Source organism: Sporothrix brasiliensis, assembly GCF_000820605.1.
Source record: "Sporothrix brasiliensis 5110 chromosome Unknown Cont17, whole genome shotgun sequence".
Lineage (NCBI taxonomy): Eukaryota > Fungi > Ascomycota > Sordariomycetes > Ophiostomatales > Ophiostomataceae > Sporothrix > Sporothrix brasiliensis.
In genome coordinates this window covers 347,637-374,754 of record NW_024467136.1, presented here as the reverse complement: position 1 = coordinate 374,754, position 27,118 = coordinate 347,637, and the positions used below count along the sequence as shown (strand labels likewise).

The 27,118-nt window shown below is 53.6% G+C and overlaps 11 protein-coding genes across 11 annotated transcripts; 8 read left to right on the top strand and 3 right to left on the bottom strand.

Moving 5' to 3' along the window:
- Nucleotides 1-2,906: 2,906 nt before the first annotated feature.
- Nucleotides 2,907-3,572, top strand: SPBR_03244 (uncharacterized protein; the record flags this gene model as incomplete). The annotated part of the gene is made up of 1 exon (XM_040761547.1): nt 2,907-3,572. One exon carries the CDS (start codon nt 2,907-2,909, stop codon nt 3,570-3,572), a length of 666 nt encoding a protein of 221 aa, XP_040620102.1.
- A 607-nt stretch (nt 3,573-4,179) lies between these two features.
- On the top strand, nt 4,180-4,416 carry SPBR_03382 (uncharacterized protein; the record flags this gene model as incomplete). The annotated part of the gene is made up of 1 exon (XM_040761683.1): nt 4,180-4,416. The coding sequence occupies one exon, from the start codon at nt 4,180-4,182 to the stop codon at nt 4,414-4,416; it is 237 nt and encodes a 78-aa protein (XP_040620101.1).
- Nucleotides 4,417-4,508: 92 nt separating this feature from the next.
- SPBR_03064 (serine-threonineeeee protein kinase) lies at nt 4,509-5,480 on the top strand (the record flags this gene model as incomplete). The annotated part of the gene is made up of 2 exons (XM_040761367.1): nt 4,509-4,860; nt 4,948-5,480. The coding sequence occupies 2 exons, from the start codon at nt 4,509-4,511 to the stop codon at nt 5,478-5,480; spliced, it is 885 nt and encodes a 294-aa protein (XP_040620100.1).
- Nucleotides 5,481-7,413: 1,933 nt separating this feature from the next.
- SPBR_03111 (spherulin 4-like cell surface) lies at nt 7,414-8,319 on the top strand (the record flags this gene model as incomplete). The annotated part of the gene is made up of 1 exon (XM_040761414.1): nt 7,414-8,319. The coding sequence occupies one exon, from the start codon at nt 7,414-7,416 to the stop codon at nt 8,317-8,319; it is 906 nt and encodes a 301-aa protein (XP_040620099.1).
- A 292-nt stretch (nt 8,320-8,611) lies between these two features.
- Nucleotides 8,612-11,113, bottom strand: SPBR_02380 (integral peroxisomal membrane protein; the record flags this gene model as incomplete). The annotated part of the gene is made up of 1 exon (XM_040760683.1): nt 8,612-11,113. One exon carries the CDS (start codon nt 11,111-11,113, stop codon nt 8,612-8,614), a length of 2,502 nt encoding a protein of 833 aa, XP_040620098.1.
- A 2,225-nt stretch (nt 11,114-13,338) lies between these two features.
- SPBR_02911 (uncharacterized protein) lies at nt 13,339-14,550 on the bottom strand (the record flags this gene model as incomplete). Its single annotated transcript, XM_040761214.1, has 3 exons — nt 13,339-13,980; nt 14,077-14,182; nt 14,339-14,550. 3 exons carry the CDS (start codon nt 14,548-14,550, stop codon nt 13,339-13,341), a joined length of 960 nt encoding a protein of 319 aa, XP_040620097.1.
- A 3,187-nt stretch (nt 14,551-17,737) lies between these two features.
- Nucleotides 17,738-18,093, top strand: SPBR_03351 (uncharacterized protein; the record flags this gene model as incomplete). Its single annotated transcript, XM_040761653.1, has 2 exons — nt 17,738-17,962; nt 18,055-18,093. The coding sequence occupies 2 exons, from the start codon at nt 17,738-17,740 to the stop codon at nt 18,091-18,093; spliced, it is 264 nt and encodes an 87-aa protein (XP_040620096.1).
- Nucleotides 18,094-18,195: 102 nt separating this feature from the next.
- SPBR_03121 (UMTA methyltransferase family protein) lies at nt 18,196-19,084 on the top strand (the record flags this gene model as incomplete). The annotated part of the gene is made up of 2 exons (XM_040761424.1): nt 18,196-18,228; nt 18,389-19,084. The coding sequence occupies 2 exons, from the start codon at nt 18,196-18,198 to the stop codon at nt 19,082-19,084; spliced, it is 729 nt and encodes a 242-aa protein (XP_040620095.1).
- A 2,093-nt stretch (nt 19,085-21,177) lies between these two features.
- Nucleotides 21,178-23,181, top strand: SPBR_02506 (serine-type peptidase; the record flags this gene model as incomplete). The annotated part of the gene is made up of 4 exons (XM_040760809.1): nt 21,178-22,133; nt 22,219-22,318; nt 22,386-22,494; nt 22,574-23,181. The coding sequence occupies 4 exons, from the start codon at nt 21,178-21,180 to the stop codon at nt 23,179-23,181; spliced, it is 1,773 nt and encodes a 590-aa protein (XP_040620094.1).
- A 1,223-nt stretch (nt 23,182-24,404) lies between these two features.
- SPBR_03119 (uncharacterized protein) lies at nt 24,405-25,295 on the top strand (the record flags this gene model as incomplete). The annotated part of the gene is made up of 1 exon (XM_040761422.1): nt 24,405-25,295. One exon carries the CDS (start codon nt 24,405-24,407, stop codon nt 25,293-25,295), a length of 891 nt encoding a protein of 296 aa, XP_040620093.1.
- A 375-nt stretch (nt 25,296-25,670) lies between these two features.
- SPBR_03059 (uncharacterized protein) lies at nt 25,671-26,648 on the bottom strand (the record flags this gene model as incomplete). Its single annotated transcript, XM_040761362.1, has 1 exon — nt 25,671-26,648. The coding sequence occupies one exon, from the start codon at nt 26,646-26,648 to the stop codon at nt 25,671-25,673; it is 978 nt and encodes a 325-aa protein (XP_040620092.1).
- Nucleotides 26,649-27,118: the final 470 nt, after the last annotated feature.

Sequence of the window (27,118 nt, the reverse complement as noted above, 5' to 3'; positions counted from 1 at the left end):
ACCAACAGACGGCTACGAAAATTATGCACGGACGAATGACATCTCGAGGCCTGTAGAACCAGCCAGGACATGTGGCTGTCAAACTCGACAATGAGTCGCGGAGCCATCCAGCTTTGCAAACGAAAATTCAACGAGCAGAAGTATATTATATCTGAGGCGTCTAGGTCACTCAGCAAAGTTCCTACAATAATGACCTTTCATCCGAGCACATCAATTGTCTTATTGATCGGAACAGATCCGCTTATGGACTGACCGGAGACGTACCTACGACCCGGTTGTTGACGAGAATGAAACCGCGGAACAGACTACTATCGGATGTAACGCATACCACAGTACGTTTATGTGCACATCTCGACTTTACCGGGAAATGCACCGTGGCGTCGAAGATACAGAAACGGAGAACGTTGTGGAATCGCCAGCTGTATGAAGACCCGCCCGATTCCTCGGCCGCTTCGAAAGCAAAAGGAGACGCACGCCGTACACAAGCCACGACAAGCATAACCAAAGCAAATATCAGGTGCTTTGTGTTGAGTGAATACGACCAGCACTCTGATGTAAGTTCTGGCCTTCCGAGTGAGCAGACGACCGCCGCGGCAAAGGCTGCAAGACCACGAGCCGAACATGACGAGATGGATAGTCGCGACAATACAATGGCCAACATGACAATAACACAGAAAGTGCGTCGGTGAGAACACTATGGGACCAAGTTCATGCAAGTCTGGTTGTAAGCGGCTACATCTCGAAGGCGGAATCAACCACGATAATGGTCCGTCGCCCCAGAGCGTATCACAGCTGTGGACTCTGCTCTCTCGCCATGGCTCGGGAATACACGAACAAGACTGATGTGTCCGACCCCCAGCGGGCCATCGACGTTCCACCACCCTCTATGAGCCTATAAGTGCTCGTGAACAAGCAAGCGGAAAGGATTGTAGACGCTTTCCGTGCTCCGACAGGAACAGTCAAATAGAGCGTGCAACTGGATGTCCACCCGAGTCTCTGTCGCCATAGAATCATCTCAGGCGGCCCTCTTTCTGTGCTATTCTGTATCGATCACCATTGTGGCAGAGATGTACATGTTTCTTGCGAGGTACGGCTGAATGGTACACTACAACTGTTACGTGCGACCAGAAAGGACCACCTACTATTACAAGTCCTGCTCTTGAAAATAGAGGGAAATAACGATACTGACATGTGCGGTGAACATATGTGCAATTATTCCCAGCAAGTCCTAACTGACGTTGGATCTACCATACGAACATAAGAAGGCCAGTAGTACTGACACATGATACCGCTTGAGTTATCCAAAGAGTCGACGTCGTGGTAGAACTGTGGCCTCGTCTCGCCTTATACTGCCTCGGATACGGATCATCTGGGCTGTCTAACGTGGGCCAATTCTATACAAATCGACAACAAATGTCCAGTGCGCTATACGGCGGGCCATATAGGCTACGTCCAAACCAAAGCATCATGTCTGCTTATACCAGATCATGTGGATGAAATAGAGCATGACACCGTTCTTTCTGCAAAGACCGAACCCAGGCATGGACGAAATGGCCACCGAGAGAGGGATGTTGCCCAAGAGGATAAAGGCATCCGGTGATCTGTCCGCTCCAAGTCAAGACTCTCAAAGGGTTATGTCTGTCGAAGAAACAGCCCATTATTCTCTCCTCCGTCCTCCTTTAGTGGTAAACGACGCGCTCTGCTTGGCGATGAATGAACAAAACATGGCGCGGAGACCAAAGGTGCACGCCGCATCGATCGTTGATGCGGTGTGGTGTCGCAGCAGTTGGTGAAGATGGCCAACACGAACAAATAGCGTGACAAAAACACGTTTGCCCGGTGGAAATCATGTGGCGGCTCCCTGAACGGACACGCATTATGGCCGGCCTTCTCACGTTGATTTGACCCATGCATCTGGGCGTTCAACAGACTCGCCGGCAGTACTGGTGTAGCTCGATAGCAACGACTACTGCACATCGAGCCCAGTGGTATTCAAATTCGCGAATGTGTCAGAATTGTGGAGCAAAGGTCCAGCAAGAGCTCTGGATGTCTTGTCGTGGCAACATTTTAGAGGCCCACCAAATCAGCAAACAACCGTCACGATGTTGACGAAAAATATGTGCAAAGTCTACCTTTCTCACCGGCAAGTTCGCAACATAATATCATTGAAGAGGACAGCGACGCTTGACGTTGGAACCGCTCACCACCCTGGTTCACCGTCTCCATCTAATCAGCCGTTTTGAGGTGGTGACAGACAAACACTGTGAAACGCATGTGCACTGCAAACCAGATAATTAGAGAGAAGAATGGATGCCGCAGGAATTGCAACATACTCCAAAGTGCATATGTCTCTTCGACAATCAACAAACGGCCTCGCTGCTCATAAATCGGCGCCGACGTCCATTCTGCACGTCGTTTCTGTATCCGAGAAGAAAGAAACACACACGCGGCAGTGCTACTATGAACAGATTCTCCAAATGGGCACTATGAGAGCCTCTTCGGCTTCATAGACATGCAAACGACAACTGCAGACTTGTTCGCCAACTTTGCCAGTCGGTATTACTACGTGACCTCTCATCGCCACGACGAAGAAATCCACCTCCCAGGTCTTGCGTATCTTCAACGGTGTCCCCAGGATCATTGTGGTAAAAGGGACATGGTATCGCACCGAATCCATTTGTCACATTCGAAGTTGGAGTTTCTTGAATATCCTGCTGGGCGAGTCGGCCATGTCAGAGTTGCTCGGCATCTTGCAGTGCTTTGTCAAATTCCTTAACATTTGCATCAACCCGGTCAACCATTCGTCGTTAATGTCACAGTGTCCTGTCTCCCAAATACCCGGGAGGCCGTCGAGAAGGTACACTCGAAAACACGGCATTATGAAAGAAGCCAGCTGACGGTGAATGATGTTGTCGTCGTCCGCGTTTTCGTCGTCTGCCGCGGTTGGAGCTGCGTGTCGTGTGTCGGTGGCGGGGACTGGGCTCGTGGGTGCGTCCGTGGCTTCGAATGCGCCTGGGATGGCTTGGGAGCGGCTCGACAATGGTTCGCCTGCCGCCCTCGCCGCAAATATCGCCCAGGCAACTTTGGCCATCGTCGACAGAATTGTAATCAACCCGGCGGCGCCCGCTCAAGGCGACACAACACAATCTGACGACCACGACATGGACTCTGTTGACCAGGTCGACGACGACATCAGCGACGACCTAGGTGATGCAGACGACAACGAAGATAGCACCGTCGCCTACGAAGACGGCGTCGACGACGAGGACGAGGACAACATGGCCGTCAAAGGCCACGACGACGACTCTCAAGGCCAGGGCCAGTCTCCCTCTTACACACCACGTTTCGACATTTCGGCGCCTGCGTGGCGCCTGTTTCTGACCTTGCCAACGCTCAACAACAACTCTCTCGTCTCCTGTCGCTCGTCAACGTCTCGTCCACGCGTCGCAGCTATGGCGCCAGGTGCTCTCTCCATTGACGGAGAGTATAGCAAGGAGGAGGTGACTCTGCCATTACCTTCGATGAGGCTGCCGGGTGGCAGTTGCGGCCGGGGCGGGCAGACAAGGGGGTAAGACGTGGAGAGTTGTCTCTTGCGTCGACGACGTGCTGACGATGAGTTCTCGAAATCAAATTCACTGACTATTCCGCCTTGGTTGTACTTTCCTCTTGCGATAAGGCAGGCTCTTGCCTTGTTACGCTCTTTTTGTTCTTCTTCCTTATATATATATATATATATATATATAATATATAGTTATAAATTGTTGTTTATGATTTACTCGTTTTTACCAGTTTATACTAGAAGACGGGCGTTTTAGTTCACCCACCAAAAACTATCGATGCTTTAGTTACCATGTTAGTAAACTTTTTGATCAATTTAATGTAACACGTATGAACAATCACCTAATAATTGTGATTTTATGCTGGATGATCTTCTTTAACTTTTCCACATAAAAGTTCGAGACAAAAGTCAAGCAACTGCAAGCAGAAAGGCGGCTTGCTTAGTAACAGCGCACCTTCGTATCGTATCCCCGCAGATACCACGCAAGGTTGGCCTCATTGCTCTGTGCATATACATCCCACAAACTTTCAGACTCAGATATTATCTGAACATTCACACAACCCAAAATACGTCCCTGCCAGACTTTGGTTTGCACCAGCGTCCTTTTCGTTAACTTTATCATGGCTTCTGATGAGGTTGAATCTCCGACATCTCGGCCTAGTTCGCGGAACGAGACGCCGCCCAAGCCGGACGCCACTCCAAGCAACATTGAAGAAGGCGCCGATGTGTATCGCACGGGTGGATTCCACCCAGTCTATGTCGGCGACGTGTATGCGGGCAAGTACAAAATCTTGAACAAAATTGGATTCGGGGTGTACTCGACCGTCTGGCTGGTCCGAGACGTGACAAAATCGTGAGTTTAAGGTTGTCTGGTGATAAATTGATGAGAACGTCGAGAATGTCGAGAAGTGAGGAATAAGAAATGACACATACCAACGATGACGGAATAATGGCTTCCAGGGACGACGATGAGCGCAGATTCCGGGCTCTGAAGGTGCTGAGTGCCGAGTCGTATGGAGGAGATAGGCCCATTTTTGAGAGAGAGATCCTTGCGCATCTTCGTGACGGAGACAAGGGAGATGCCGGCTACGCCTATGTTTGCCACCTCGTCGATGATTTTGAACACCACGGCCCCAATGGAACCCATGTTTGCCTTGTATTTGAGCTCATGGGAGAAACGCTGCGGAGCTTTGGTGCGTGGTTCAAGGAGGACAGGCTGCCGTACCCGGTAATGCGCAGATTCGCCATCCAACTCGTCTTGGCCGTTCATTTTGCACATAATCACAATGTCATTCACACAGGTGTGTTTTTTGGGGACTTCTATTTTCTTTACGGCTTCGAAGACCAACCCGTACCCTCCCTTCCACCAGGCTGACAGACAACTGCAGATATCCAGCCGAGCAATATTTTTGTCAAGTTCCGAGACACGTCTCTCATTGAGTCACGGTACCTCGTCAATTCTCCCGCCCCTCAACAAGACAAAACCGAAGAGAGATACTCTCCAGTTCCCTCCCAACCGCTTCGTGGCTACTACTTTGGCGAGGAAGACTCGAGAAGGGTCGCCGAGTTTGATATTGTCCTTGGCGACTGGGGAGTGGCCAGCTGGACCACACAGCATCTCACCGAACATATCCAGCCTGTTGCTCTTCGCGCCCCAGAAGTCTTGATTCGAGCACCCTGGGATATGCCCGCGGACTGGTGGAACCTGGGTGCACTGCTTTTGGAGCTCTACCGCGCGGTGCGCATGTTTGACGGCAGAATGCCACCGGACGGCCATTACGAACTGAAGAGGCACCTAGCCGAGATTGCCCATCTGTTTGGCCCCTTTCCAAGAGAGTTTCTAGCAAGCGGGGATCCAGATCTTGTCCAGAGCATCTTTGACGACGATGGGATGCCCAAGGAATTCAAGCCCATCGACTGACCGCCCCTGGAGTCGGAAGCGTTCATGCCAGGACTCAACGAGGACGACCGGAACGAGTTTGGGTCGTTTCTTAGGACTATGATGAAGGTCAACCCGGCCGACCGGCCGTCGGCAGAGGATCTGTTGAGGCATTCTTGGTTGCATGCTCTGAAGTAGGTTTCTCTTTGTTAGTTTCAATACTGGGGGACGGGGGACAGCAATAAGAAAGGACGCCGAAAACGCCAGCCCGCAACTACAGCCCGCAAGTAGGGCACAGGGCATCAGTAAAACATGGTGGATATGTATGACGTAGCACGCGATGGTCCTGGTGCCGCATATCTGCTGGGAAACTGTTGAATAAAGTGTTTCTTTCATTCCTTCAATGCCAATTCCTAGGGGCAGTGTTGGCCCACGAGGACGGTAGCAGAGAGGCTATGGCTACCCCTTTTGCTTTTGCCGTTCAAGCCTCCCAATGGTCGCCGTGCTGCTCCCCACGTTTTGTCTCCGGGCTTGTCGGGCGTGCTTCGGTGCTTTCCCCTTTGCAGTCTTATGTCTGCATGTGTGCTTCCATATTTATGAGATCCTTGTCACGCATCCGTGGATGGCCACTTTTGTTTGAAACATGGTCAGAACGCGTGTCTTACTTTCTCGCCTCATGGTCTCTACAAACTATTCCGACTCTATTGTACTCATGTGGTCCGACCATGGCGCAGTGAATCCAGAAGAGACGGCAGTGTCATTAAGGAAGATTTGCCACTCAATGCCTGAGCAAACAAAGCATATCGCTTCCGACTCCCCCTTCTCCTGCCTCCCAAGCTCATCCTCGCGATTCTCCGCCCAACTTTTCAGCCATTGGGCCGGTTTCCTTTTGATTTTGCGCACGTCATGCAATTTACGTCGTCCCGAATGATACGAAGACGGTGAACGACCTTCGCCCTCCCACATTTCCACGCAAAATGACGCTCACCGAGCCATCCGATGCTGATGCCTGGGGTCATATACCACGGGTCCGGGCTCTAGAAAGGAGCGAAGGAATGAGACAATGTGATATATTGCGGTCCCAAGTGATTCAATGTGGTTTAAGGTGGTTCAGGTGGCTTGGCTCAGGTTTTCAAAGTGGTATGTCGTATTAACACGGTTGAGACTGGCCCTGGATTGGCAGGGCTGACAGCCGCGGCTCCTGCGACTCCGCCACGAAAGGAAATCCCCAAAAAGCCAAACAATACCAACAACACAAAAGAGAGCAAGATCTGCCCTGCGTTGCGTCCAGCTTGAGACGATGGCGGTCTAGACCACGACGCGTTTAACGTGGCGCATAAGAATAGAAAAAGGCAGCAGAAACAAGACAACAAACGACAAAGGGCCAGTAACACCGCAGCAAACCGTCCAATACTCAAATACTCGACTCCATACTACAACGTAATATTCCGTCAGCCCCGGAGCTTTAATTCGGGAACTCGCAGGTAAGCACCGAATAGGGCGTAGTTGCCGCAATTAGGCACCGTCGCGTCGCCTGCGCCTGCCCTACGGAGTACATCGTATCTCGTGGGTCCTGAGCCTTGGCACCTTCCCTTGCAAGCCTTGGACGGCTCCTTCTGCACGCACGCCTTCAGGACAGCCCTATGGTTGGAAGGAAGGCTGGCCTCCACCTTAGGATCGCAGGGATAAGCGAAGATCGTCAGACGACGGCTCTTCCGGAGAACGAACCGGCAGCCATGCTGACCGCCGTGGCACATTGCTGGCAACCTCGAGGACATGACCACGGGTGCAACAGAATACAAGAAGAGTAATTCGTAACGCTGCTGCTCTCAACCCACGTACATTGATATAAAACAACGAGGACGCCCTCAACTGACAAGACCATCGGACCTCCATCTCATCACGATCGGTCACAACCACCGGTCTTCTTCCACTAAACTAATTCACTCCATCCCTTTCTTCCCACCCATCCATCATGGTTGCTTACACTCGTGCGCTGGCCGGCGCCGTCGGCCTGCTCGTTCCCCTCTACGAGTATCCTACCGGCACCACTGCCACGGCCGACTGGACCGCACTCATCGCCGCCATCGACGCCCACCCCCAGCTGCCCTTTTACGTCGTCGTCAACGACGCCAACGGCCCGCCCTACAGCCCCAACCCCCCGGCCAGCATACCCGACTGGGCCCAGTGGATCGACGCCCTCAACGCCCGCAGCAACGCCAAGACCATTGGCTACATCTACACCTCGCAGTCCACCCGTGCCTACAGCGACCTCACCGCGGCCGTCGACCAGTATGCCAGCTGGACCACCTCGGCCGGCTTCACCACCAACGCGTCGCGCTACGACATCCACATTGACGGCATCTTCTTTGACGAGATTGACACCGTGCCCGCCAAGCTGACCGCCAACACGCAGCTGACGACCTACGCCAAGACCGCGTTTGCCGGGCGCGGCGGCCCCGTCGTCCTCAACCCGGGCACGCTCGTGCAGGCCGGCAGCGAGTCCCTGTTCGACCTGGCCGACTCCATCGTGCAGATCGAGACGTGCTACACCAACACGACGGGCGCCACCGACCCGGGCGGCATTGTGCGCTGCCAGCCGGACCGCTATGCGCCCTTTACCCCGGCGCTCGCGACCACCGTCGGCGACGCCGCGCGGTCAGCCAAGTCGAGCATTGTCGTGCACGACTTTTACGAGACGTGGTCGCCCTTTGCGCCCGCCTCGCTGTCCTCGCTGCAGACGGACATTGCCGCCGTCATCCAGCAGGGCGTCCACAGCTTCTACTTTACCGTCTACGGCTACACCACCGACTTTACTGCGTCGCCGGCCAGCATCACCCAAGTCGCAGACTATGCTGCCCAGCTGCAAGGTCTGGCCTAAACGAGGACGAGTCCTTGTCTGTTTGTCGTCTGTTTGTCGTCTGTTTATTTATGTTTTATCACGAAACATCACAATCACATAGACGACTCTGGTAATGACAGACTTACATACCATAGCATGTGCCAACCTTCTCAAGGTGTCAAAACGGCTCTTCCCGAAATGAGCAATCACAACATAATGATACATAAACAAGAGTGTGTGTGCTCTCCGATGACCCCGGTGAATAAGCATGCTTTCGTGACTGTGTAAAGTGAATTATTGCAAACTCGTCGGCGAGCCAGTACGCTAGAAGCTAGTCTAGGCCCATGAGTGCCTCATCACCATAGCCCCAGCTGCTGGTTCCGCCGCCGCCGCTGCCGTGTGGCTTGACGCCGAGACTCGAACTGAGCATGTCTGCCTCTTCCTCGGCCTCACTGCTGCGTCGGGAGCGCCCGTTGTTCGCTGGAATCGCCGTTGCCGTGGCTGCTGTCGTCACGGCCGGTGCCGCACTGCCCCGTGAGCTGGTGTCCGTAACGCGCCGCCTCAGGCCAGGTGCGCGGAAGCGCGTAGACTTGGACGATGTCGACATAATGGACGCCGTCTCGGAGCCGTCTCCGCCGTCTACGCTGTCGATCGCGCCAGCTGACGCGTCACCGCCGCTGGCGATGCTCGCCGTTTTCGTGGCAGGCTTGCTGTCGGCTGCACCGTTAGTGCTGGCCGCCACACCCGCGTTGGTGCCCTCTGAACCCGATGTCGCTGCCGTATGGGTTGTCAGAACAGTGCCCGCTTGCGATGGTGCCGGCGAGGAGGATCGTTGTGCAGAGGATATGGATGACTGTGCCGCATCACCGGGTGTTGCGGTGGCATTGGCGCCGACGGTCTCGTCGGTTTGGGAGCTGGCTGATGCTGCTTCGTCTTCGAGGTCCACCTCCACCAGCTCGGCGTCGCGGTACCACTTGCGCCGTCGCGTCCAGCGCGTCCATCCGTCCTGGCCGCGCCGACCGCCCTGCCATTTGTTGTCGTAGTACACCCATCCCATCCGCCCACCCTCGCCGTCATAGTCCCACGTATCCATGTGCTCGCCGTGCGCTCCCGTCTTTTCCACCCGCACCGCGTCGTCCACCACGCCGTCCACGCGCCAGCGGCTGTTCTCGACCCACCGCCACCGCATCTTGCTGCCGTCTTCGACTTCGGGCAGCTCAAACTCGTCCTTGCTAGGCACGGCGTTGTTGTGCTCGTCCGTCCACGCCGGGCGCTCGTAGGCAAACAGACTGGTTGTCCACCCCAGACCAACCCACCGCCGCTGGTTCTCGTACAGAATGAACGTAAACCGTACGCCGGCGTCCTGTCCTGCGCGGGCGCGTCGAATCGCTTTTGTGAGTTCCGACTCGCGCGGCGTGGACAGCCGCCGTCCCGGCTTTGTGCTAGAAAGCTTCGACTGCAGCGCAGCTGCCGCTGTGGCCGCCGTCGTCGAAGGGTCCGACAAGTTCGAGCCTCCAGCCGTCACATACGATGGTGCCTTGGACGGCCGCATGGGGCCCTCAAATTCGAGGCCCGTTACCAGCGCCGCCGTCCGCCGAATGCTGGCGCTGCGCCAAAGGATCGTTCGGCTCACACGCATTACGCGCGAGTGCCATGTCAAGATGAGAGTGCCGAGAACCAGCGCTACGCGGCGCGTCGTGACAAGACGCATGGGCGCCAACGTTAAGAGGTACCAAAATGGCGTGCAGAGCAAAATGCGCACAAACAGCACCGTCAGCGCCGGCCGTGTCGTCGCACTTGTCGCCGTACTCTGTGTCGACAGGAAATCCGTGAGCCCCAACAGCGGCTCAAGCAGAAGGTTGCAGCGGGCGGTAAACTCGCCCAGCGTGTCGACAATCTCGTCCAGCGTCTTCTGGTGTCGCGCGCTGGCCACCGCCTCGGACGCAGAGCGCTGGTGGCCGTTACCACCTCCGCCGCCGCCGCCGCTGCCATTGCCACCAGCTTCGACGCTGCCGTTGGTCCCGCTGCGCCCCTTCCCAGCTGTCATGTGGCTGGCGCCCGAGCCGTCGAGGCTATGATTCTTGGCCCGAGACCGAATTTTGTTCATCGCCTCACGGCCAGTCGATTTCGCATCGCCGCTCGCGTTGCTGCCACCACCGATTCCAAAGAGGAAGTAGCCCAAGCCGCTGCCGCTGGTTGTGCTGCCACCACTTCGACTGTGGCTGCCGCCGCTGCCACCACCGCCGCCGCCGCCCACAACGCCGTCTTCGCTGCTCCAGCCGCTTGTCGACAAGGGGCTGTACCGTCGGCCGTACATACCGCCAATCAGAGTGAGCACAAAGAGGATGGGGCCGGCCAGCCGAATGATTGTGTCGCCGTACAGGACGACCAGCCACCACAGGAGCACAAGGAGAAAGCTCTCCCACGGGTCGCCTGTCGTCCAGGTAATCAGGCCGGCCAGTTTATTGAGAGGGAGGAGGTACGGGTGGCTGTAGGCCAGCGCGCGTGTGATTTGGGGTGGGGTCGCGAGGAGGAGCGGCGATTTCTGGTGGACGAGGATGGTGCTCCGGCGTTTCGCTGCCGCAGAGGTGTTGTTGTTTTTGCCGGACAGTGCGTTTGCGGGGGAGAAGGTCGCATAGGTTGGCTTGGGGTTGGAGGAATTGTTGTGGTAGGAGTCGTAGCCGCCACTGCCACCGCCGCTGCCGCTGCCGCCGACACCGTTGCCATTGTTGCCGCCGTCATGGTCCCCAGACAGGCTGGGCGACGCAGGACTGGAGTGGCCGTGTCGGTCAGACGAGTCGGGGCGGAGGAACGAAGAGCGCGGAGCGGACATGGAGAGCCAGGGCGTGTCCTAAGGCAGAAAGGCCGAATGTCCCGCGTGTTAGAGGATCAGATCAATTAGGTCAAATAGGCAGACACGATGATGTCAGGGCATTCAATGGTGCGCCCGTGAATGCCGCGACGACGTAATGGCCATGGGAGGCCACATGGGGGAGATAAATGGCTTCTTGTGAATGAAGTCCCGTCAACGGTGGAGGTGCGATGGGATAGTGGGATGAGAAACAAAAGAGTCGGGAACAAAGGTGAGGGTGTGCGGAGGTGTCGAGCATTGCACGAGAATGGCTGACGTCGTTAAGTCTGACCTCGCTGTTGTCCTGCTGACTGGAGACTAGGTAGAGAGGCTTAAGCTCCACTTTTTCTGGGCCAACGCGGTAGAGCCTACCCAGCCACTTTGCTGCCGGCCGCTTTTGGCTCGGAGTTTTGGCAGGTGCCTACCAGCCGCTATCCCCAGCTTCCTGGTAATTAAGTCCCGCCAAATTGGCCCGAATGACCCCAGGATGAATACAAAGCAGGAGCGACCGACAGGGAACAAGTCAGGTGGTTTGCATATAAAATTGCGGCGGGAAAGCACGACCGTTATGGACGTTCACATGCAAGGAAGGCACAGAGGGCCGTGGGAAGGAAAGACCGTGCGGAAATGCAGTGGCACAGGAATGGATAGGGAAGGCGAAATGAAGAACGGGAGAAGGAAGGACCGTTCAGACTCTAGAGGGCGATTGCGCAACTTACAAAGGCAGCCATCTACCGGCGTCGGACGGTCAAGTTATCAAGTCGAGCCTCGCCGACGAGGAAACAGGAGCAGGTATTCCCAGCCCTCGCTACCGACAGATCGACTGGGCCGCTCTTGAAATGCGTTCACAATTGCCGCCTCGAAGAAAGACAAGGCGGCGCTGTCGACATTGGGAAGAGATCTCGGTCGGAATGTCGTGGTCGAAGCACGTGCCTGAAGCGCAAACTGGGAGGGATTCCGGCAGAAAAGAGGCCTGGATTGGCGAGATGACGTCGGTAGGTGAGGGAGGAGGGGGTAGTTTGTGAGAGCGGTACAGAGAAGTCGTCGTCGTCGTCGAGTAAAAAGTATGTTGAGGTGAGGGAATGCAATCGCAGCGCAGGGCAAAACGTCAAAATCGGAGAGGTGAAAGAGACGCGAAGAAAGCACAACGGATCGAACCTGCACTTCTGTCCCGCCACTGGCATAGTGTTGGCCCTGTTGGCAGCGTCTTATGCCAGTCCGGCCACTGCTTCCGAGAGTCACCCGCCTGTAGCCGACCCACACAGCGCAAAATAGCTTACTTTTTGGTCTTTCTGCAGCAAAGTGTCACGATTCACATGTGATTGCGACAGCCAGGATTTGGTCGACTGTCTTGACAGCAATAACACATCTATACAAACACATGTAACAGGTTGCTCTTTTCTATGTTATCAGCGTATAGGAGATTACCTGCTGTTGTTTTTTACTCTCCATTTTAGTTTTCATTTGGCTTAGAAATAATACTTATCTACCACTGAGAATGAATGTTCCTCGTGCATATTGATGATACGTTAATTTGTGTATATGACATAATTGTATGGGCAAACAGAAAGACAACAAAAGCGACAACATAAACAAACAATTGTAACAGTTCATCCGATCCCTGATGCTTATCTGAACGACAGTCCTTGAAAATCAGAAATAGCAGATCCGAATTAATCAGTGTAAGTCCTCCCCAGTTGATGCCATCCATCCCTTCTCGATCCGATGCCCATAAATAAAAAATCATGGTGCGTGGAATGTTTCGAGGAACGGAGAATAGACAACGTCTATGCAAGTGAAAGAAGTGTAATCATTAGAAAAACAATGGACCCGTTGGCTTCCGTCTAGCTGTGAGTTGCTCCAGTGACAAGTAAGACGGAAATGGACGCAGACTCAAGCTCGTCATGCTCGGAAAAGTCGGAAGCCAGATAGAAGAGAGGAAGATGAACAGAGAGACTGAAGCATAGTACTAAACAATACAGTACAGCGGTGACGGTGTATGGACCACTGCATACTCAGTAGCAAAAATAACTGTAGGGTGCTGACAATCGATGCGAAGGCGGAGGCGAAGAGCGAGTGAAAAAAGGTAAGAGCAGCTGCGCAACAGTTGAGCTTCTTAAATTCGAACATAGTGTTGGCATTGTGTTGGGTGACCATGATCTGGTCTTCTCCATTATTGAATGAAAGAGCTCCCGCCAACCCGTCATTCAAGCGCCAGACGCATCATCTGAAACCTTGTGAAGCAGCGACACAGGAATCGGGCTCAAGATGTGGCGATGCATCCAAGGGTCGTCTTCGCTTCCCGGGGATGGACTGCGCGGCTCCGGACGAATCATGACGTAGGAGGAAGGTTCCTTGTCATCACCGCCACCAAGATCCTCAGCGACATCCTGGTTTGTCTCGAGTAACTTGACTTTGTCATCGCCAGAGACATTATCCGAAGCGTTGCTGTCCGAGATGTTGGATTTCGCGTCGGCGTCGATGTAGATTTGAAAATCGACGACAGAGTCACAACCGTTGGCAATTTTGTCCTCGGACTCAAGAGGCTGTAAGATCCCAATGTCCGATGCATCGGATTTGGACTCCTCGTCATTTTCCTTGGATTCCGCTTCATCATCAAGATATGCGCCGATGGACTGATACTGATCGTTGAGCTGGAAGGGCGACGCGAGACGCTGATTGGTGATCGTGGCGTCGGGAGCGGCTGGGGCAATGTCAACCTCCCGGGCAAGAAGAAACGTCAGTTGATGGCACCGTGCCCAGGACTCCTCACGAGCTTGAATCTCGGCGGGATCAATGGGTTCGGAAAACGGGGCAATGACTGTGACGGGCTTCGTTAGGATATATGGCTGGCATCAGGGTGACGTAAAGAGTGCTGGGGGTGACTTACAATTTGCAGACGATTCGAAATAGTAACTGCCAGCGTTGGGAGGAGTGGAAGGCACCGGGGCCACGTTCTCATCACCATAGTCAGACTCCGTTGCGACGGGCTCTGTCAGACCGGGGTCAATGAAAGTGACCACGTCGCTCTCACTTGCGTCTTGGCTCAGACTGCGTTGGGATGGAAATTGCTCTTCCACAGCATCGCACGAGGCACATGCGTGGCCGTCGTTTTCCGCTGCCAGAGCAGCCCGGTCTTCGTGGAAAGCTCTTATATTGGCTAACAACCTGTCTAAAGTTTCGTTCTCGTCGACAACTGGGTCGTACTATGTCTCCCAGTTGTTTGGCTCAAATGAAACGATTGCGTCACTTTTGTTCTTGGCAAGTCCCTCCGAGTCAGATAGAAGATCACGTTTTTCTCCCTCGCTATCGGGAGATTGAAGGCGCTGGCGTTTGGTTGGCGGGCCGGTGCCAGATGTGTCCGAATCGCTTCGTGCGCGCTTCATGGGCCGCTTCCCGAGGGTGGTGATTGAAACCATCTTGTTGAAGATGAAATTCGTGTCGTGAAGGTATGCGATATTGAGAAGAAGAGTTTATGACGCGACCGGTGCTGAAAAGCCGAGACTGAAAAACCGTCGAGCGTGATGGTCGGGAAGGAAGGATAATCAGAAACCAGATAGTAGGCAACTGAGAAGGATGGGGAGATCTTTGGAGTGAACTCGAGGTGAAGTGGCAGATATAGAAGACGAAGTATATAGAGTATAAGAATGGGAAGAGAGAGAACGTTGCGGGCAGATGATAAGGGGGGTCGGAATGACGAGAAAGTAGACAGACGAGAGAAGATGCACCGAGAAAAGAGAGTCTGATGATGAACCAAAACTCGCGAAGATAGTAGGATGCTCTCTGATGAAGACGATGGCGACATGAAAAGAGGAGGTTTGGTTTTGGAACGAATCGGGGGGGTGGCTTCAATTTATGTGTCGCTGCCTTCTCTACTTCTGCTGGTATTTGCAATACAAAATATAATTCTTGTACGTTTGCAAACTACCAAAGTAAAATAATTTTGACCTTTCGTACAGTAGTTACCAGATACGGTTGTGGCCATTGATAATCTCCTGAGAAAATGAGATATTGCATCTTGATGTAAACAAATACACATTTCGGACATTTCGCTAACTAATACTGTGACAAATGCCCGACCCCGAGTTCAAAGTGACTTTCCCCATCAAAGAGACGATAAGAGATGGTATGCCACTTGCCATAGATCTACGTTCGATTGTCTGTGCGAGACTGTGGAATACCTTGTCATACTCCACCTTGTCATACCAGAGTCTGCCTCCTCGGATTCGAGTGCTGCGGTGACACAAGCAAACGAAAATAAAGTGGGTTTACAGCAAGGTGACGGAGCAATACCAACCACTTTCTTGTGATTTGCTAACCTGTGGATCTCTATTGAGGTCGTCAATGGGAAATCGAGGCCTCGATGACAGAACAGTATGATTACGGGAGCTTTCGAGTAAAAACACAAGAGCATTGCCGAAGAAGTGGAAAAGAAGCATTGAAGCAATGGAATAGTTTCGTTTGTCATCCAAATGTCGCATAACTGACAAAAAAAATAACTGAACAGCTAACTACATGCATCAAATAACCAGTGACTCGGTTCTTGATCACAGTCGTTGTGACGAACAGGTCGAGAATCAAGATAGGCTGCACGAAACGGCGATGCTCCGAGAGGCGACGTTGACGGTTGTGACGATCGATGCACATCGCCGAAGTGGACCCACTTTTTATGTCACAGAACATTCTGCCACTGATTGCAGTACGGAATACGACATGTGCAGAGTCCAAATAGAGTACTGTGTTGCACCACGCTCGGTTGTTTGCTTCGTGGCTCCGTTAAACCATCTCTAATTCATTTTTTGTGCAACATTTGAATCACGGCGGCCTGGCTGCCAAGCATCTTCCAATAGATGCCATAGACGAATTCAGCAAGCGACCGTAGCCGCAGTTCTCTAATCACTAAACTTCGGCAACGGTAAAGCCCACGCCACAGCGCCGCTCCCGGAGGCTAGGCGCTTTCCGGCGACTTGCAGCAGTGTCCCCGCCTGATGTACGCGGACGTGTTCCCCTAGTGCCATGCCTCTATGTCGTATTTTCGCTCAGCTTGCCTGACCGACTCTTTTCCCTCTCGAGCAGCCCTCTCTGCCAGAGGCCTTTGCCTAACATCCCCACCGCCGTTAAAAGCACGCGGGTATACGGAGTATATCGTAAGGCGGCTCATTTGGCAGAGTCTTTTGTCGTCGGTTTACGGAGTAGAGGGGATGACTCGGCCGAGTGTCGACGACTCCGGAAGGCAAACGAGACGGCCGCCGGTGGTCCGTCAATCGTTGTCCTCCATAATTCGTAGAGATGGCGCAATGTCTGAAATCTCACTCCCACTTCACACAAATGCCCTCTTTCTCTGGCGAAGCACCACAGAACGAAGGTGGGTCTAGTTATGCGTGAACGTCTGGTGGCGGCCAATTGCAACCCAATCGCAGGCATGTTCTTGCTTCGCAAAGGACAGCACATGCAGCCGAGTGCAACTGCAGCCGAATGAGGAAGGCTCCTTCCGTACGTCGAAGAAGAAAGACCAAAAACAGGAGTTTCTCTCAAGGAAAGTGCTATCGAACGGCGCCCTTTGTTCTTTCTGCTTTGTCGCGCCGTCGCAAGTGGGAAGGGGAAAGAGCGCGGCCACGCTTGCCTTTTGAACTTTCCTTCTTTCCTACCTTGCTGAGGCGGAGAAACCCACCGCAGTCTCCTTCCTGCCACGCCAACAGCCAACAGACGTATTTGTAAGGAGCATCTCTGCGACAGTCCCCGTAAATCATGGCTCCATTCTGTCTGGTGCTCTTCTGTCCTCGTCTCCCTCTTTTGTCTCGAAAATGTACAATTTCGTCTGCTCGACCATCGCCCGTGGTTTCTGCCAAAACATTTGCGCTTGTCGACCACAGCATCTTCTTTTTCTCTTCTCCGTCGCTTGCCGTCTCTGTTTTTTGCGCCCTTGTGGGATGCGCTCCACCCCCTGTCATTCTTTTGTGGCCCACTCCATCACGCATTCCACATCAAGAACGGTTGTCCCCGCCTCATCCCGAACCCACATTACGAAGTACGACTCTCCCTGTTGTGTCTAGCGCTGTTATGATGTTCATCCGCCTGTTCACTAGATCTCACTGAACGGCTTCCCTGAACAGAGCAGGTCGTAAGCCTCCGGGCCAACTACTCGTGGGGAGAGTGAGAGAGGTAGAGGGGGGCGGTTGGTCCCCTACTTTTGCTTTTTCAGGTTTACTTTAATGCTGTCGTGCTTTTCTGACGTGTTCCTTGAACTGAACAGGGGCCACTTGCTGAAGCGCCTGCTTAATTGGCGTTTCCTACTCGTCTCCTTGCCCGTTTTCTTCCCTCCCAATCTCTATCAACTGTCTAATTTCCACTTTCTACGGTGCGCGACGGTCGACGTTCCACGTTCCGCCTTCTGCCTTTTTTCTTTCGACACGCATCGACCACGGGCGTGACGATCCCCAGGACCGACCTTGTACGTCGAACGAAGCACCTGTAGTTGGAATCGTCAGAAGTCAAAAGGAGAAAACCGCGCCCGCCGTCCATCACCGTCTCAAAAGACGAACCCACAGTCGGCCCCGGATTACGGACACGAACATCATACAGGGTAGACGAGCACACGAGGCAGACATGGCGGACACGACGAAGCCAACAGAAGAGGCCGGATCGCCTGCTGCCGCTGAAGCCTCATCACCACCTTCTGGCGCTGCTGCCGCGGAAGCCTCATCACCACCTGCTGGCGCTGCCAAGTCGCCCAAGTCGCCCAAGTCACCCAATTCACCTCCAGGGACAGCATCGCCAAGGTCAGGGACGGGCCTCGCTGCTGACAATGATGTAATCGATGCGGAAGAAGTTGTATGTCAGCCTTCATTTCTTTGAACTCCGTCCGCTGATATACTCCTACAGCGACGTGAATCGTGACCATGCGCTAATTTTTATACTTTCAGGATAACGACGATGAATCCGCACTTGCCGACTCCATGTAAGGCATCCGTTTCTACATCATGATTTGTATCAAAAACTAACACAATGTAGCGCCACATACACTACCTCCCTCACCTCAAGCATCTTCAACTACCCCGTCGAATATGGCCGCCGGTACCATGCCTACCAAGACGGCAGTACGTCACTGACCGTTGCGATCTTCCCTTCTTGTTACTGAGTTGAATGACTAATATACCTTACCGCAAAGGATACACAAGGCCAAACGATGAGTTGGAAATGGACCGTCTTTTGCTCTTGCACACAATTGTCACCACCGCACAAGGTGGATTGTACCAGGCACCCATCGATGTCGACCGGCCGCAGCGCATCCTCGACATTGGGACCGGCAACGGCATCTGGGCCATTGAGATGGGCGACCTGCTACCCAACTCCATCGTTATCGGCAACGACCTCAGCGCTAACATGCCTGCTTTCGTGCCGCCCAACGTCAAATTTGAGGTCGACGACGTCGAGAACGAGTGGATCTACGACCAGCCGTTTTCCTACATCTTCTGCCGCTACATGGCCGCCAGCATCAATGACTGGCCCCAGCTGATCCGCCGCACGTATGAAAACATTGAGCCAGGCGGCTGGGCCGAGTTCCAGGACTTTGACTTAACCTACTATTCGGAAGACGGCTCCCTGGGCCCCGAAAACCCGCTCCTCGTCTGGATCACGAGGGCCTGCAATGCTGCCGAAGCCATTGGCCGGGACACGCGACCTGGGTCCAAACTGAAGGGCTGGTTCGAGGAGACCGGTTTCACCAACGTCGTCCACCGCCGGTACAAACTGCCCATCGGCACCTGGCCCCGCGATCCCGTCCTCAAGCAGATTGGTCTTTACAACTACATGCAGATCAACCAGGGACTGGAAGGCCTCTCCATGCGCCTCTTTACAAATGTGCTCAAGTGGACCAGCGAGCAGGTCGTGGTGATGCTGGCCAATGTGCGCAAGCAGCTGCACGACCCGACCATCCACGCCATCCTGGACTAGTATGTTTGCTCAACACCTTGACGAGAGCTCGAAAGAAGATGAAAAACATGAATGTTCACTAACCTTGTTAGCCACGTTGTGTACGGCCAGAAGCCGGAGTGATCCGAATAGTCGTTCTCTAGCCCGTTCACATTGCTTTCCATTCGTCTCTTGCGTATTTTTGGAGGCCCCCATGACCGTCTTACCATTCAGTTTTGTGCTTGCCCTCACTAGCGAGTTCCCACAGCATGTTTGATGTCCTTCATTGGATAAGGATTTTTTGGTCGTTTTTTTTCTGCATAGAAGCGGGCCTGTGTGGCAGCTTTATGACAAGAATTCACAGTTATTTTATGGTTTTGACCCAAGTCGCCCTTGCATCTAGGCGGCGTGGATGTTTTGTTGGATACCAATGTTTTCCGCTACTTACCAACAGGACAGCCAATGCGAAATCGTGTACAGAGCTTATGCTTCGCCATCGCGCAACTCTGCATCTTGTGGTACGTTTTGCGGTGTCGACACGTGTACAAACGCGACGCCCAGGAATCTCATGAGGAATAGCCTTCGTATTGTGCACAGACCGCAGGCTGTATGTGTCCAATATTGACGTTGAATTCGGCAAGGTGTTTTTATTGCTAGCCAAGCCGTGGTGCTAGCAGATGGGCGACCGATCCAAGCAGGTACCAAATGAATATGAAGTCGGCGCTTCTTCCAGCTTGTCTCGTCTTTCTGGATGCCTGATCACGTCGATGTTCCACCGGAAGAGACGGAAGGAAACAACAAGCGACACGGAGACACCGATGGAAACATTCTAGAAACGGACAAGGGCGCCACGTTCCCCCAGTGCCAATGCTGCAAGATGAGAGGAAGGGACAGGATATCGGACCAAGAGTAGGGGACCACAAATGGCGTGCCGTTCATAATGTTGAAAGGTTAAGCTTCAGAGCTGGGGCCTTGGTTTTTAATTGGGTTCGTTTGGGCCGCCGCGTCTGGTCCCACTGACAAGTTGTGGAACAATTGCAAGAAGGCTCGCTTCTTGTCTCCACCCGGGGTAGAACACGCAGTGTGGGTTGTCTTGGCGAGGTGCAACCCGGCATGCCGACAAGGTGAACTGGGAGGAGATTGAAAGGGAGAAATATTGGTTGAAAGAAACGAATGCTGCCGGACGCTGGCGCGTCGGATCCGAGCGACCTGTCTTGGCTCCTTTCAATGCATAATGTTAACAAGTGCGGCCTGTGATTGGTTGCCTGGTTCGACATCCACAACGTCGATGCGAGGGATATCCTTCTAGAACAACTGGAAGAAAACGACGACCCTTCTACACACATTTGACCTCTCGACGTCTGACAAAGTCGTACGGGCTCAAAAAAAAAGGAGATTAGCAAAACTCCAATCGGCGGTGCATGCAAATGAGTTCCCAGGTGGAATTGATTCCGAATTTACTTGGCAAAGGTCTTCCTTTCCCTTGCAGCTGCCCCTCCTCACTGGTTGCAGGTCGTGCATTATCCCCCACCCAGCGTCAAGGACACGCCCTTCTGACTTTGCGGGTGACTCTGGACTCGTTGTCTTCCTCCGAGCAAAATCGACGGCCGTCTCAACCGATCCGGATTCCTTCCACCGCGTCAAGCGCTAACATTGAAATTAAATTCAACAAAAATGAACGACCGTCACACAGCACGGCCGAAATGGGCAAAGTCGAGCTGCATGGATGTGTGTGGAGCTGCTCGTCCCTTTGCTTCTTCATCGTCGCGCCCTCGTTGAACAGAAGCAAGCGGCAATCTGCATAGTTGGGTGGCCATCATGTGGGTCTTGACTCAGTGCTCAGTGACCGTGCCTCCTCAAGCGACGAACCTTTGTGGAACGTGACGCTCGGTGGTCCTCTGTTTTTACCTGTCCCCTTTTCTCCTTACCGTCCACGAGGACTTCCGTTCTATATTGCGCATCTCTGTTTTACGTATTTAAGATGGAGGTGCTGCCCTTATCCTTTGTACGTGGGATAGCTAGAGAGGCACAGCACTCACTGCCGAGCTTCTCTGCAGCTTTATCATTTCGTTCATTCTCCATTTCACTTCTTCTCTCTCCTACTTCTGCTATTAATTTGGCCTTATATTGAGGTCATGAAGTTCGCCTTTGCCATTGTGACGGTCGTCTGGGCCGCTGCTCAACGCACCGTTGCCGTTGGCCCGTGGCCAGTCGGCTTCAAGCCCCCCGGATTGATCAAAGGCACCTTCAGCCCCGGTGTCTCCGACAAGGTGGCTGCTGCCAGCCATGGCAGGTCCAAGGGCTATTGCGGTCCCGATCCTGGGACACCGAACGGAGGTGGAGGAGGCGGTGGGCACGGAGGCAGCACGCCCCCTGCTCCCACCTTTGGCTGGGGCACCTTCAACCAGCCCATTGATCACAACAGTCCGCATCTTGGGACCTTCTCGCAGCGCTTCTGGTATAGCACCGAGTTCTGGAAGGGGCCCGGCTCGCCCATCGTCTTGACCTGTCCCGGGGAGCAGTCTGGCACGGACTGGAACGCCACGTACCTTTCCAACCAGCGCATCACGGGCTACTTTGGCGAGGCCGTCGGCGGCGCTGTGGTGATTCTGGAGCACCGCTACTGGGGCGAGAGCTCCCCCTACGAGCAGCTGACCGTCAAGAATCTCAAGTACCTCACCGTCGACCAGGCCCTGCGCGACTTTACCTACTTTGCCAACAACTGGGTGCCGCCGTTTGACACGTCCGGCAAGAGCAAGCCCACCAAGGCGCCGTGGGTGCTGGCGGGCGGCTCGTACGCGGGCGCCCTGGCTGGGTGGGAGGCCAACCTGGCAGCCGGCCAGCCCGAGGCCAAGGACCATACGAGCCCGTTCTGGGCGTACTATGCGACGAGCGGCGTGGTCGAGGCGATTGGCGACTTTTGGCAGTACTTTGAGGTGGTGCGGCAAGCGACGCCGCAGAACTGCAGCATCGACCTCACGAATGTGGCCTCCTACATTGACAATGTTCTGCAGCACGGCACGAACGCCCAGAAGCTGGCACTAAAGACTTCCTTCAAACTGCAGGATTTGACTGATGGTGATTTTGCAAGGTACGACTTTTCATCTGCTGTATTGCGTCGCCTCTGGTTTCTGGTGTTCTCCCCCCCGTTCTTTTTTGGACTCTAACACATTTAGAACCATATCCATTGGACCTCTTCTGCTTCAGAGCACGCAATTCTTCAGCACGCCCCTTTACGGCTCCAGCCCGTACTACCAGTTCTGTGATTATATTGAGGTCAGCACTCATTTTCTGTGCCATTGGCCTAAAGAAGGAATGACTGCTAACACGTCGGTCACTGCAGAACGTCTGGGACGGCTCTGGCAACCCCGTGCCAGGAAAAAGCGGAGTCGGCGTCACCAAGGCACTGGCTGGCTATGCCAAGTGGACAATCGACTACCTTCTTCCCGACTGTATGTGCCAATTCCTGTTATGGTCGTGCCTCTCCCCGTTTTCCAACTCTCATCCTACGCTAACGAACCGTCCTTGCAGTCTGTGATGTGTATGGCTACGACGATTTCCAGGGCACGTACAACACCGAGTGCCTGCGCTTCACCAACGCTTCCAGCTCAATGTACCTCGACATCACGCCTGGCAACTTTGTCGGCCGCCAGTACTGGTGGCTCCTGTGCAACAACCCCCTGGCCTGGTTCCAGACCGCCGCACCCGTCGGCCAGCCCACCATCGTCTCCCGGCAGCTCGACTACAACTACTTTTTGGAGATTTGCAATGCGCAGTTTCCTGCCATGGCGGGCGGCTTCGGGCTCGAGCACGGCACCACCATTGCGGGCTTCAACGGCTACACGGGTGGGTGGTCGGTGCCGCCCAGCCGCACGCCGCGCATCATCTACACCAACGGCGAAGTGGACCCGTGGCGGGCGGCGTCGGTGAGCTCGAGCCAGCGCCCTGGCGGACCGCTGGCCAGCAGTGCCAATGTGCCGGTGACCGTGGTGCAGGGCGGCAGCCACTGCTCGGATGCGTACGCCGAAAACTGGGCCGTCAACCCGGGCGTCAAGGCAATTGTGGACGCCGAGGCGGCCACGATGCTCCGGTGGACCAACGAGTTCTACAGCATCAAGCACATTACGAAGCCTACGTAGGCTGCACAGGTGCAGTTGATAATTAAGGTTGATATATGGAGTTGATAGGAATGAGGGCCATGTGCTAGCAGTTATGCAGATGAAAATGAAGTTGGAAAAACTTGCATGAAAGACGTGGGTGACATGGTGAAAAGGACGCTAGAAATAAAAGCACAACAAGGTCCACCAAGTTGACGCACGGCAGAGAGAGCACATAAATTGCAAAGGGGATAGGGGATGACACAGGTTTTGGAGTCAAGGCACGGAAGAATCTCTGGAGTGATTCAGGGAGCGAACGACGAGAGAGCTATTGAGCGTGCTGGTCGAGTCGAATCGCCCATTGTTTTGGGACCTGTTAAAACAATGAAGCTGCTGTTTCATTTATTCTCTGCGTTTGCATCTGTCCCGGAGCATTGCGAGATCGTGAGGTACTTGGTGGAGGTGGTAGTCGTGACCATCGGATCGCCTATGGCCGTTGATGTCGGCCAGGCTGTGTCCGACTTGAAGTGCGACTTACACTGTAATTTGGACGCGCCGCCTTGTCGATCTCGCTCCGGGGTCCTAAGCCTAGCCGTCTGTCAATGGTGTTTGCAGGTACCGTCCGCTAGAGAAATAGCGGGGATATGTTATTAGCGCCCGTTGCACAGCGCTAATTTAGTGAGTCTGGTCCACTAAAATGATCGACACCTCACAGAATCCACTTACTTGAACGAGGAGATGTTTAGATTTTTCTCAGTTCTACGTCAATCCGATGTTGCTGTCGACTTGGATGAATATCCGTTGGGGAACAATAAAAAAAACAGAAGTACAGCAGGGATAAGAAGATAATGACTAGAGGACCGCGGCGGGAGATGCACCGTAGTATGCCTTGGGTTGTCCGATATCTGTGCGATCAATCTGCAAAATTCTATTCAGTACAATTCGGTTTTATTTTCCATTTGATGTTGTGTTTACTCTGTTTTTTGTCTCCTTGTCTCCTTCCACTGTTCACTTTCGAGTCCGTGTTGGGTGGCTAGTCTCACGTTTTGTACTGTCGTGTCATTTTTATTTTCATTTCACCTTCATCTCAATTATTTTGACCTCTTCACATGTCCGTCAACTCTCCTTTACATTCAGCAACTCAAAATCCGCTCGTTTTATGCTCATTTCCAATACAAAATGTGAACTCGGCTCGTCTCTACCGTCTTCTATTCATATTGAACCACAGCGACGACAACAAGACGACAACAATCAAAAGCAAGGCCATGTCCCTTGACCTGACGAGCCCCGTTTTCAATAGCATACGTGGTCCTGTGATGCCAAGCGATAATCAAGCAGTGATGCAGCAATATGTCGCTATGGACGACCCATATCTTGTCAGAACTCCATCCACCATCACTACTCTCACCGAATTCTCGGACACAGACTTTCATGACATGGACATCGACAGCAATGACGAGGATGAGGAGTTCTTTGACGCGGAAGAGATGTCATTTGCTGCAGTGGAAGGCCCAAAGAGGTCTGAAGACATCTGTGACAGCCTCGAGACTGCCAGTCCCTCCTCCTCTACAGATATCGACGGTGCCCAGGTCACATCAGCATCTTCTGGTAACGTCCATATTGCCAAGAATAAGTACCAGGCCGGGTACAATGCCAGCGTCCAAGGACAGCGCCAGGAGGATATTGGAGAGGACGCCGGGTTGTCCCCGAGCTCTGAAGACACAGTCGACGACCACTCAGGAAATATAGCGAATGAGAAGTGCATCATTTCCGGACTTGAATCACAGGTCCACGAGCTGCAGACCAAGAACAGAAAGCTTCAAAACGAAAAGTGGAACCTTGAGAACCGCGTCACTAGCCTCAAGGCTGTCATTCTCACCAACAATGAGCGTGTGGCCCACATGAAAACGCTCGAGACACAGCTGGACCATGCTCTTCGCTATATTGCTGCTCTCAAGAAACAAGTCCGCGCCCAGGGGGGTCTCGTCTTGGAGGACCTATGGGGGGATGAACGGGGAAAAGGCTACGACGAAAACGGTGACGAAGACGACGATGACGGTGACAAGTGCGTGCCAGTTTACTTTCCGCATGCTGCGGCCAACCCGAATCAGTACACCGCGCTGGATTGCCAGAAACGGCGGGCAATGAAGCACTGAAGTGGCGTTCGTACGAGTGCTCAAGTTGCCGTTTCTTTTATTATTCTTTCGTTCGGGTCACAAGGTGCATGATTTGGGAACAACTTGGCTGCGTTGCTTAAAGGTTTAATTTAATAAAAGAAAATGAAAAGTCTCACCTTATGTATAGAGAGAGTATCGTTTCATTTGTTTTTTGACCATCTTATATTTTAATGACTATTAGGATGGAATACGAAAAAAACACTAGCCTGGCGGTATTGACAAACAATGAGAAGAAATCAAAAAAGTAGGCAGTAGGACAAAGACAAGAGATGGGTCCTTGCTCAACACTAAAGTACTCACCTGGAAGGATTGTGATTCCCGCTGTCTCCTCACCCTCCACCACTCGTCCTCCGACTACTCCTCACTTTCCTCGTCGGACGAGTCGGGATCAATGGGAAATTGAGGAAGACCAAGGAGTTTAGGGTGGGGCGATCGGGGGTAGCGGCGAGGCGACTTGCAGATGAAGGACGAAGAGGCAGACGAGCTGGAGTCCGAGTCGTAATCAGCCCGGTTAGGAAGACGGTCAAAGAGAACAGACGAGCGGCGGACCGGGGGGAATCGCCGGCGACGAGCACCTGGGATGGGGATCGGGGAAGTACGCTCCTCGAGCAGCGGACGTGGCGACGGAGACGAAGCGGACGTCGAAGAAGACGACAAAGGCAGGGTAGTTATCGGGAAAATTTCCAGAGAGGTCGAAACGGGGGCATCAGCCTTGGGAGAAACAGTCGCAGGCGACTCACATAGGTGGACAGGAAGGTCCGGCTTGAAGCTGTGAATGTAGTCTTGCCGGAAGGGGAAGACCTTGTGCGGCTGCGGCTGTGGTGGCGGCGTATACAGAATCGGCGGCATAATCAACGCATCTTCGGCTTCGCGGCGGGCGCGAAAAGCGGCCTGGGACTTGTGAGAAAGGGCACGGGGCTTGCTGACCCTGTCTAACTTGGGGAGACCGGGGACCACAACAGCCGGAGGAGCGTAGACGTTCAGGTAGATCTGGCGGCGACGGAAGACGAGCGACTCGCGGGCAACAGCGGGCTGGGCCAGGCGGAACATGGGCGAACGAGGCAAGACAAGGGGAGCAGCAAACAGAGGACGGGGCACCAGCGACGAGAGCGAAGGCGACGGGAGGGGCGACCAGGGAGGCCGTTCAGCAGCGGAAACAAAGGTCTGGTCCGAGACCGATGGAGACGAGGCGGCCAGGGCCAGAGACAGAGAGGCGAGCTCACGTTCAAACGCGGGCGACGGCAGAAGCAACGGCGACGGAGACACGTCGCGACGAGGAATGTCGAGCGACTGGAGGGGAATGTCGTCTGCGCTGAAGCCGATGGGAGACATTTTGTCCGACATGAGTCCTATGATGATGTTGAGTTGGTTCGTTGGAGACGTGGGCTGAGTCAATGAGTCTGGGCTGGTCCGTCGGTCGTCTTTCTGTTGTCCTGTTCGTCCGAGTCAAAGGTTGGAATACTTGGCTTTTCTTGCTTCCAGCAACCGCAAAGAATAATGAGAGACGGATTCTGTTTGGTGGTCTGTGTCTTGGGGCTTTTCTACCAGAGAAAAGAAGACACGTCAAGCAGAGGTTGTTCTCCGGTCTGTACTGGTCTTGCAAGAGAATGCCGTTGAGAGTTGTTGTTGTTGCGGATGGGAGAGAAGGTCATGTTTGAATCAGAGGCAGGAAATCCGTCGATTCATATAAGTCATGGTTGTGCCATTTTCGTGAACAATGGAGTTGGTTGCGATTAGATGTGAACAAACGTATTGTGTATTGTTTTAACAGTCAACAAAACTCCGTTGTTCTTGTTCAAAAA